We start from the raw sequence: 11,584 nt of genomic DNA, 5'->3' as shown, positions 1-11,584 counted from the left end.
AAAGACAGGTGCGCACCGCCCACGCTGGAACCAAAAGGAACAGGTGGAAAGCGGCGTCCCAAACGAGGTAGGAAAAAAAAAGGAACGCGCAACGAGCGCACAAGGAACGCAAGGAACACAAGGAACACAAGGAACACAAGGAACGCCAACGTGCTGAAGGCCAGCCTATTTATAGGCGGACGACAGCACCGCAAATTAACATAATTAATTTACTAAAGAATCCTAAAATATATTAACAAAAGGATCCTTCAACTAAAGTTTATAAGCAAACAAAAAAAAGAAATGGACAAAAATCATAATGTGCCTGGGGGCACATAACAGGGACATTGAAAAGAACTGATGAGAAGAAAAACAGGTGGGACCATCCAAACAAATGAATCCTAAAACAGACTGAGAGACCCTAAAAGACATCTTCAAAAACCCTGAAAATATCATTGCTAAATTATTTCAGCTGTTTGCTTGTTTAATACTACATATCTCACATTTGAGAAATTAACCTCTGCATCTAACCCATCCCCTTGGGGAGCAGTGGGCTGCCACTTTAAAGTAAAGGATAAGATCTAATAACATTCTTATGACATATAAAGCTTTAAATGCTGTTTATCAAGTCTGTGTTATACATCTGGTCATCGCGGCTCTTTACAAAATTACATTCAAAGCTTCTTATTCCCTGAACTGTCTAGTTTAAAGCTAGAGGCAGTTTTCAAGCCTTTGTTTCTGTTTCTGTTCTGTAGAACTGCTACTACTAAGTCAGGATCAGAAGCAGTGACGCCACCAGGGGTTGGCCACCCCACTCGCCAGTGTAAACTGCAGTAGTATCAGTTCAACATTAAAAATCACACAATTAACCAAGACATGAGTAGTTGTTTAATCAAGTCAGGCGGGTTTACCACAATAGTAGATTAAAACCCTGAAATTTTGGCTTTTAGTGTCAGTGTGCCACCCCAAGATTTTTGGTGGCCCTATCTGCCCCCCCCCATGAAACACTGATCAGAAGTGATGACCTGTTTAGAAAAGCAATACTGAAATATATTCCTTCAAAACTCCATTTATTGACTGATTATTGTGTGGTCGCAGTTTTTTCATTAATATTTTACACATTTCATTTTTTCCTAATTTATTTTATGTATCAGTTTTCAAGTTGTTTGGTGTCTTGTCCCTTAAAAAACAAATAAAGCTGAGTTTAGTTTAAAGATCATTCCTAATACATTTTCAAATATCTTGCATGTCAACATATTTCCTTTATCTATTGTTTAATGAGATTCACATTCAGCAATAAAAGTTACATTTAATATCAGAAGTAAAACAGACAATTATTAGGAAAACATTAAACTTTTCTTGTTTTTATTAAACTAGTTTGGGTTCTTTGGATACATTTAGGATAAAATAGCAACATTTTGATTAATAAAATTGTTATAATAACTTGGTATCTTTCTTTTACTTAGATAGGAATGATCTAAATAAAATTTTTCAACACTCAGTACAGGGAGAAAAAAATCAGTTTTAAAATCTGAAAAATTCTTAAGGATGCTGACTGCACGAGATCAGATCACGGCGACAAAAAATAATGTCAACATTTTTCACTTAGAACATTTGCTATAAAAATATAGATTCCCTAAGACACAAACCCACAAAAAATAAATAAAAAATATAAATTTAAAAAAATATATTAATGTGGTTTTGTATTTGAAACAAAATTGTCACGGTTATACAAACAATATTCTTTAGATAAATATGTGATTGTTAAATTGAATTTCATTAGACATTATTTTTACAAATGAAAATATGTCATATATTGACATGAATCAATAGTATGTTTAAATCAAAGAATTATTTAAATATCAGTCTCACTATTTGCAATTAGACCGTCCATCAGTTTGTTATTAAAACTGAGGATTTTTTAATGACGCTTAATATTTCATTGGTTAACTTGCCCTGCAGTTCAACAGCGATTAGAATAACTTCTGGTTTATTATAATGTTAGCCCCGCTCAATTACTCTAATGGATAGTTTCACAGTCACAGGGTTAATAAATGTACCTTATCTAAGTGATTTCAATTATAAAAATATATTTCCATGAACATTTTAAATTAAAATGAATCAATAAAAAAACATTTTGAAATAATAAAAGTCCAAAATATCACATGATTTTAAAAATATTTAATTAAATTAAAACTAATAGTATTTGCATTTGATTAGTCAGCTGCTGACACATTTAAGATATCTTTAATTGTATTCATGCAGTGTTTTTTCATAGGGGCACAGAGCAAAAGCAAAACAAACACATGCAAACAAAAGAATGGCTAGAGAACATTATTTAGTAAATTAAGCGAACCACAAAGCCAATGTTGCAGACTCTTGATCTCACAGATTAAAACTGTGATCCTATCTTAGTAAGGCTAAAAATGAAAGCTCTATAGTCTCTATTACATAGTCACTATAGTCACTCTATTACAGATGTAGTAAAGTAACTAAAGTAATTTCTCCCTGGGATTATTCAAGCATTTCTGATTCTGATTCCTGGTTGATGGGACAGGTGTTGTGAATGAAACGGTGCCCAGCTTAAAGAGCTGCGGTGTGTCGCTGAATGTGAGCATTGATGACTGAAAGACATCTTCTGCCTCCATTTATCTGTTTACTACAGTGTGTTGAATTCATATTAATGTGGATTTAAAGACATTTTAATTAGTGGAAAAAACTGCAAGGGGGGAATATAAAAAAAAAAAAAAGTCTAATCAACCAAAACTTTCGCGGCCCCCATGCAGGACCTCCGTGGACCCCCTAGGGGTCACGGACCCCCTGTTGAAGACCTACGATTTATACTTTTGTCTGCCAGTGCATATCAACATAAGAAGCTGATCTAGCATGACACAGCAAAAAAAGGACCTACAAAGGTCAAAATTTATCAAAATAAGTGCATTTGTTCTAAATATGAGGAGGCAAATAAAATGATCTGCCAAAAGTATAAAAGCATTTTTTCCCCTCTATAAATAACAAAATTAGATTTTAAACACTTAAAATAAGATGTTTTTTCTTATTTTTAATACAAACAATCCATCCGCAAACTGTCTTTCCTCTTTAAATCAAGGGAAATAAACTTAAAAAAATAACAATTTATCAAAATAAGTGCATTTGTTTTACACTTGAGGAGACAAATAAAATTATCTGCCACAAAAATGAGCTTTTTTTTTCTTTACAAATAAAATAATTATTTTCTAAACACTTAAAATAAGATGTTTTTTCTTATTTTTAATACAAACAATCCATCCGCAAATTGTCTTTCCTTTTTAAATCAAGGAAAATAAACTTTAAAAAAAAAGGACTTGTTCGATGTTTGCAATATAGTGGCCAGGAGCAGTTTTACAGGGGCCCCTGTTGGCCCCTTTCTAGAACAAAACTCACCCTTTTATATATTTCTTACATTTATTGTCGATTTTTTATTATATTTAAATGTTTTGCTACACTTTTTGGTAATTTCTTTGGATTTAAATAAGACTGTAACAGATCAATGAGTGACATTTCCATTTTAGGAGAGGGGCTGGTTTCATCCTGACCCCTCTACCAAAGTGTGTCCACTGGCTGGAGACGTGGCAGCGCCTCGGGTCATATGATTTTTGGCTCTTACACGAACCCCACCCCAATCCCTTTCCCCTCTCTCAAAAACTCAAAAAAAAAAAAAAAAAAAAGCTTTCCAAATGCTCGTTCTAATCAATGCACAAACATATGCTCAAACAAACAAAGTCGTGCAAAAATCATCTGCACATATTCTACACGTGGATGTTTTATTTTTATTTTTTTATTGTGGGGAGCTGTGACCACCCAAAAACAGAGCCATTTTTAGCCATTTACTGCTGACGTTTACAGAAGCTCCAAATAGCTTCCGTTTCCCTCCGCCGGTGATTGGACCGTCCTGCGCCGCCGTGCACTGAGCTAACGCGCTGGCTGTGGAGCACGAGCCCCGACATTCTTCACTTCAATGGAGGAACACCCCAAAGATCGGGCACAAGACAGGCAGCAGCACCACAACGGAGAAGACAGGGGCTCCCTCCCGCGCACGGCTTGTCTGAAACATGATCGGAGCCAGTTCCAGTGCCAGCATCAGGAAACGCAGGCGAAGAAAACAGGTCGGGCCATCCGGAAAAAGTTGGCTAATGTCCGCGAGCTGGCTAGCATTTGCTAACTAACATGATGAAGGCTGTTAGCTTAGCGGTGTTAAAACTAAATACAAGTAAAGCTGCTTAGTAAACTAACGGTCGGCTCGGTTTATTGAAAAGCCCCGGGGTTGTGTTAGCAGGCAGGCTAGCTGACGTCGCGTGACAGTTGTCGCTGCTCCTGGTGGTTTTGACACATCGGGGATTGACCTTGTGTTCGCCGGGTTCTTTCTTTTTCACCTAATGTAACCAAACAAATTTAAAAACTGCTAGCCAGTTTCCTCTGTGTGGATACAAAAGCGTCATTCCCCTTCCCCCTGAAACAGCCGGAGTTGGTGTGTTTGATTCCAGCATGTCTGCGTCCAGCTCAGGAAACAACACCGGCTTCCACTGGAATTTTCTCTGCTGCCATTTCCTGTCGGCCATGTTAGAATCTCAGTGCGAGCTAACGCCAGAATGCCTGCTAATCTGGAAAATATATATATATAAATTTGTGAGGTATTCTCTCGTTTTAACCTCTATTTTCCTTCTTTTTTTGAGCTACAGCTCGGTAGGAATGACATGGCGACCGACCGTTGCGTGGGTCCCGGTGGGTCAGGGTTAGCTAACGTTAGCCGTTAGTGGGGCCCTTTGCGTGTCTGCTCAGCATACAGCCACGCAGATAGCAGCAAAGATACCCGAGCTGTCAGATAGCTTCAGTCTAAATGTTTACTGAAAAGCAGACATTAGTGTCTATGTTTTTAGGTATGGCTATATACGGACTGCTGTGTGTGCAACAGAAACATGAGGGTGGAGAAACGCCATGGAGTGGGAACTCCTATGTTGACACAGCAGTTCTCTTAAACATTTTAGGCCCGACATGCTTTACTCTGGATCTATGTGTATTTTAAATACTTATAATATTGGATCTTATAGTAATCTTTGAAGCTACATAATAGGTTCATAAATATATCTATGATCATTTAAAAGAGGATCTTTTCTTTTTAAATGACTACAAATCAAAAGAAATGATCCATTTCAAACCTGTTTTTAGTATAGTTGCAATTGCTGAATGTGGAGCTTTTGGATAATATGTTAAATCAAAGATTTATATGGATTTATATTTCTCATACCAGGAGTCTGCAACCTGTGGCTGTTTGGACCCTCTACAGAGGCTCTTAATAGTGGTTAAAAAGGATTTAATTAACCAACTAGTGGCCAAGGACCCCCAAACTGATGGCTAGATGGAGCAGGGACCCCCTAATTATATATATTGTATGAAACTGTTATATCCAACTTGTCCTATAGTCACTCTAATGTAACAAGTAATTTTGCCCTGACATTATTCAAGTATTTCTGGTTGATGGGACAGGTGTTGTAAATGAAACGGTGCCCAGCTTGAAAGAGCTCCTGTGTCTTGCTGAATGTCTACATTGATGACTGAAAGACATCTTCTGCCTCAGTTTGTTTACTACATTGTGTTGAATTCATGTAAATGAGTATTTAAAGACATTTCAATTAGTGGTAAAAAAATTGGTCCTCCATAGTCCCCCTTGGGGTCGCGGTCCCCCTGTTGAGACCTGTGTCTTAGAAGCTTTGATTTGATGCAATTTTTTACAACAGAATGACATTGAAAGAACCAAAACTATGTTTTAGAGCTGTTTTTCCTTTAATTAGCTATGAAATTATCTTATATAGATTTTTCTTTTACAGCAAATAATAGCCTATAGAAAAAAAAACAAATCCATGTGTCATCTTTATGAATCTTCATGAAGTTTTTCTGTATTCTTTAAAGCTATAAATACAAATGAACAGTTGGTTGTTTATGATGGCAACAGGTTTCATATGTCAGATATTTAACAAAATAATAGGTTGTGTTTTCTTAAAAAGTCATGTAACATTTTGCGGCTCTGAACCAATCAAGGAAAAATGACTCTTTAGATTTTAAATGTGGAAGACCCCTGAGTACTTTTAGTTCCTTTTCACATCGGTAAATAACTACTATGTTACGCTCATACTGAAGTCATTACATAGCACTAATTATGTTGTTTATTTTTGTATTCAAGTGGCGATGAAATTGTAGGAAATCCTTATTTCTACCATATATCTCATGAGATATGATTTGGTTTGTTTTTTTTTGTAGCCAACTGCTCAATTTTGCAATGCTGCAAGTACAATACAACATGAAGCTGCATGTTATTCAAAGCCATAGTCATTGTGTTAAGGGTTGTAATATGGAAATGGCAAATACCACTTGTGGATGCAGGCTTTGGTAGAGTTTTATACCTTCAATACAATAAATTCAAATTTTGCATGCCATTTATATTTTGAACTAGTGCTGCAACTTGCGAATATTTTCTAAATTGATTAATCTACTGATTAATTTTTCGATTAATAATCAGCAAAAGGTTTTTTAAAGAATATTTTTTATGAAATTAAACCAGTTGGAACTAAAACGTTTCTGGATAGAGCATATTGACAGACACTAGTTAATTTGATCTTAAATGCAAAATGTTTATATAAACAGCTAAAGACATGTTTTACAGTTTCTATATTCCATTTAACGATTAATCGATTACTGAATTAGTTGACAATTCTTTCAATAATTGATTAATCAGATTAAATCTTTTTAGCCCTAAATTAAGGCAGTTGGATAGACTTTACTGTCTGCCCAGTGCCTACATTGATGTTTATGTTTTATTGTTGGAATAGCATCTGCAATATTATCTATATTCCCTGTCTTCGTTATATTGAGCACCTCTTAAATGCTAAGAAGGTACAGAGGAAAGTGATCTGAAACCTTTTTCCATTTAAATGATTTTGATTTTCCTTGCAGGCAATAAAAATGTAAACATCTGTGACGAAGAAGGGGAGAAGAATCCACCACTGCCCTACACGTTTGGTGTGTCCCATCCTTCCAGCAGTAATGGAAATAGACATTTAGGTAATCCAAATGTGAAGCAGAAAGGGATGCAGAAGCACTACACCTCTGTTCCAAAAGCGGGCAGCAAATTGTCAGAACATAAGAAAAATATGGACTTAAAAAATGACAAGGAGAAGGGCTTGGATTTGAGTCAATATGAGATTGAGCCTTCAGATGAGAAAGACTCTGCTTTGCTTCAGAATGGGCTGGTGAACTGTGGCCTCATCACGAATGGCTATTCGATTAAGGACAATGATGGCAGTGGCTCTGAAGGCGGATATACCACCCCGAAGAAGCGAAAGAGCCGATGCAGCAACGCCAAGAGCGCCGATAACACAATAAAAGAAAAAGAGAGAGACGTTCAGCCCCGCAGCACTACGCAGGAGGTGGAAGCTCTGAACGTCGAGGGGCCCGAGAAAGGAACGGCGTCCAGACTTGACGGCTTCAGATCCAGTTTTAAAGTAGAAGCTCAGACAACAGCTAAGCGGGCTGTCATGTCAGAGACTTTGGTTGTTGAATCTCAGAGGAAAAACTCAGACGGTAAAGCAGCTGGCACCTTCGGTAAGAAAGCTGAGGAAAAGCACAAGGGTAAGCTTTCCTCGCCTTCAAAGGAGGACTCGTGGACTTTGTTTAAGCCCCCTCCTGTTTTTCCTGTGGACAATAGCAGTGCTAAAATTGTTCCCAAGATCAGTTATGCAAGCAAAGTAAAAGAGAACCTCAATAAAGTAGCTCAAGGTGGAGGGGAGGCAGCACCTCCTCCTGTGAGACTGTCCCAGGTCCCTATGTCTGCTATGAAAACTATCACCTCAGCTAGCTTTACTAACGGTCCTGTTTCTGGGAATGGGAACGGCTGCCCGTCTATGGGTACCTTCTTTGCTCCTGCTGCTAGTTGTATTCAATCAGCCCCATCGATCCCAGGTGGCGAGAATGTAGCATCCTCCTTGGAGAGTAACAGTAGCTCTACAACGAGTCCAGTAGACGGAGAAGCAAGCGAGCACAGAAAGTGTACTGTTTTAATCTACCCTTTAAATATGCAACCTGTGCTCCCGAGCGCTCGTCACCTCGACCCACCGGCTGCTCAGACAAATCAGAAAGCCCTGGGGGACATCTTCCAGAATCAGTGGGGGCTCTCCTTCATCAACGAGCCCAACCTGGGGCTCGAAGGGGGAAGTGGATTCGTGCCTGCCGAGGACCAGACTTCTGTGACTTCTCAAAGCCAGAGTCAGGCTGTCGCAGCCGAGGTTGCCCAGCCCCTCTTTGACATTAGCCCATCATTTCTAGAAGCTGAAGCTTTTTCTCAAGAAGCAGAGAAAAGGACTTGTGCCCCCTGCCAAGTATCCACTGTTTGTTCTCCTGTTTGTGTGGCGAGCGAGGAGGATAAGCTGCAGCCAAGTGTCCAGGAAAAGACGAAAGTGGAGTTGAAGGGCGTGGGTCCTTCTGTGCTGGCCCCCAGTAAAGACACCGGTGCTAAGCCTGCAGCGGGCCAACAGACCACTGTGTCCTTTGGCTCGTCTAAGGAACTGATCCACCCTAAAGACTTTGGCAGGAGGTCCAGCTGGGGTTCCTTCGACCTGAAAGCTGCTGTCACCTATCACACTAAAGGTAACCTTCCTGCTCTGCTCTTATCAAAGACAGTTTTTATCCCTAAGCCGTAGATCACTTCAGTCTTTATTTGACAATATGTATAAGATCGGGGTTCATGAGAAATCTTTATTGCATGGAGAATGAGAACTTTTGGATTTATGTCATTTTTAAGACTAGAACAGTGGTCATTTTAAATTTTTATTCTTTTAGACTCTTTTTGCTAAAGATTTCTCAAAGGGCTATTTATAAACAGAGATTTTTGGACTTTCAATAAACAGAAAATGGATCTAATTATATTATAATTAATGTATTTGTCTAAGCCAACTTGACTAAAGCATTAGAAACTTGAGTCCCAGCTAAGCTGATCCCTAAAAGCAGCAGTGACATTTTCTACTTAGTCATGATAGGTGCTTAAATGCTAATTAATAAAAAAAAACATATTTATTCTTTCTGATTTCTGGGTTAATTGAAATTTAAGCTCCCAATAAATACATGTTTATCAAAAACAAAACAGGAAACAGGAAAATGCTCTTTATTGACGCTGTTTATTAATCACTACTTCACTGAAATTATATAGGAGGCGCAGTCAACATTTCTTTTGAACAGTTATGTTTATATTTATAAGTGAGCCAGTATCACACTGTGTTAATAAAAAAATGAGTCATAGTTGGCTCCACAGTTGAAGGATTTAACCAAAACCTGATAAATGATTAGAGCCATTTAACCTTTTATAGAGCAAGTCAACGTTTTTGATCATTTGCATACCCCCATTCCCTCAGTGAGGTCTAGAAGCACAAGATCTATATCCAGCCACTCTGCAAAGATACTGCTACATGGCTGTACATCTTATTTTGGCATTTGACCAATTAGTGAGCCCTTGGATGATACATTACCTACTGTAAATGAAGTTGTAAGTTGAAAAAAAAGGTTAAAAGCTAATTCAAAAGTTGAAAAGTAAAGTAAAAAATTTAATAAGCCAAGTGAAAAAAGTAAAACCTCTAAGTTCCAGATTCAGCATTAATGCTCTATGGTTATGATGTAACAAAAAATGGTTTATTTCACTCTATTTTTCATGAATTTCTTATTGAAGCACTTTTGTTATTTTTCTTAATATATTGTGACCGTTTCTTGTTTTTACTTTAAGTGTAATTTTTGTCATCAAAATATACATATTTTTTGCAATGTTACAAAAATAATAAGGTCTTGTCCTGGATTCCAATAACACCATTGGCTGGAAATTTTGATTCAAGTATTGGAGTATTTGAAGTATTTTAATGATTGTCCTATAAAGGGTTAAAGCTCTCTTTGGTTTCTCACAGTAGTTATGTGGAGGATGATTTACCAACAGGGTTCCTTCATGTGGACCTAGAAGGAATTTTTGCTATTTACTTAAAAAAAGAGTATAGTCTCTTTATTGTCTCATGGTGGAGAAATTCAGTGGAGAATGGGAAATTAAGCATAAAGGCACAAAAGACTAAAATAAGGAACAAAAAGCTTAAAATTGATGACGCTGTTTTAATGAAAAATGTGTCAGATAAAAGGAAAAATGGCTGCTTAGTTGCAGATGAGATGGAAGAACTGTAATGGTATGGATGTGAACACTTGCTGGCTATGCTGGGAGCTGTGGATTATAAAGTCTGGTGCACTGAGGTGCAGCAGTCTTCTACTGAAGAATTGTCCCGGTTTTATAAAGACTTCATGCGAGAGATCCTGTCCAAAACCAAGTTTTTGTTAGAAAGGTGAAAATCCTAAAGATTACCCACCTTTACTAAATCCAGTGTGTTCCACGATGGACAGAATTTTTTTTTTTAGGGATAAAACAAAGCAGCTCTACTTTCATTTTCAGCCAACATGCCCTATATAGACAGTAGTTTTCTTTTTAAAGCTTGTTCCTCTTAAAAAATAAATAAAAATACCTTAATGATTGTAATATGCTTACTTCGCTCCCACCATTAATTTCCACTCCAGAAAGTGCTGCCAGAATGATCATAACCTGGATGATGTTTATGCTGTATCATATGTAGCACTTTTTAAATCTACTTTACAACCTAACCTCTTTCTTTTTTTTTCCTTAAACAGAAATGGAATTTATTTTCAATTTGCAAAAACAAGGTAAGAAAAGTTTTACATCCGATCTTTAGCTGTGTAGCATAACGTTGTGATCCGTTGCATTAACAGTCATAGTTGTCAAACTAAATCGTTTTAAAACTATGCAAAGATGTTTTTACATGTATTTTTTTTATGCTTGTTGTTGCTTGGATGCTATTGATGATTTTTGTCCTGGGATGGCAGTGAGTGACCGTTTCTCTCTTTCTCTGTCTGCTCTTACAGATCCAAAAAGAGTAGTATTTTATGATGAGACCAAGGATGGACCTGATAAGTGAGGTAGATCATCTCCAGTGCTTACTGTCTTCTCCTCTGGGTGCTGCAGTTATCTACCTTGGAAAAAAAACAGAAAAAAAACCCAACAAATCCCATCGGATAAAGTGACAACTGTGAAAACACTGATAGCTAAGCATGATTTTCCTTGGAAACTCGGGTTTATTAAAACGTTTTTTTTGTTTTGTTTTTTAATTTTTTGTTTTTTTTAATTTGGGAGTGCACCAGAATAACACACAGACACGCTCGGGATGGATGTTAGGAGTCGATCGGTGCCTCTCCAACACAATGAATGGACCTTAACGACTTCTTGCTGTGGTAGTCCTCGTCTCATGGCTTTTAAGGGATAACGCTGGCGAGCTCAGCCAAGGAAGGTGTCTCGGACTGCACCTCCTCAAGCCTTTATCCTGTCGAACTGTGGCAGCCGTCGTTCCGGCTATGGGACGTCTCCGTCATTTTCTTTATCCACTCATTCGAATGAGTTTACTGTAGATACGACGGACGTTAAACACACAGAATCTGTGGCAAAAGGAGACGACCCTTAAAGAGATGCCTTTAAGATAGTAGA

General features: G+C 37.6%; 1 protein-coding gene across 1 annotated transcript; it reads left to right on the top strand.

Annotated features, from left to right (window-relative positions):
- The first annotated feature begins 3,880 nt into the window (after window positions 1-3,880).
- nufip2 (nuclear fragile X mental retardation protein interacting protein 2) lies at window positions 3,881-11,091 on the top strand. Its single transcript, XM_015391453.1, has 4 exons — window positions 3,881-4,124; window positions 6,967-8,655; window positions 10,717-10,749; window positions 10,969-11,091. Exons 1-4 carry the CDS (start codon window positions 3,977-3,979, stop codon window positions 11,019-11,021), a joined length of 1,923 nt encoding a protein of 640 aa, XP_015246939.1. The 5' UTR covers window positions 3,881-3,976; the 3' UTR covers window positions 11,022-11,091.
- The last annotated feature ends 493 nt before the right edge of the window (window positions 11,092-11,584 follow it).

This window comes from Cyprinodon variegatus, unplaced genomic scaffold, assembly GCF_000732505.1.
Source record: "Cyprinodon variegatus isolate N-32 unplaced genomic scaffold, C_variegatus-1.0 Scaffold542, whole genome shotgun sequence".
Classification (NCBI taxonomy): Eukaryota; Metazoa; Chordata; class Actinopteri; order Cyprinodontiformes; family Cyprinodontidae; genus Cyprinodon; species Cyprinodon variegatus.
The sequence above is the reverse complement of the archived record's forward strand: the minus strand, read 5'-3'. Positions and strand labels throughout refer to the sequence as shown.

Excerpts from the sequence above, each read along its gene's own strand:
- nufip2 (XM_015391453.1), top strand. The coding sequence starts at position 3,977 with ATGGAGGAACACCCCAAAGATCGGGCACAAGACAGGCAGCAGCACCAC. Across the intron at positions 8,656-10,716 it reads TGTCACCTATCACACTAAAG|AAATGGAATTTATTTTCAAT; the intron begins GTAACCTTCCTG and ends TTCCTTAAACAG. Across the intron at positions 10,750-10,968 it reads TTTCAATTTGCAAAAACAAG|ATCCAAAAAGAGTAGTATTT; the intron begins GTAAGAAAAGTT and ends CTGCTCTTACAG.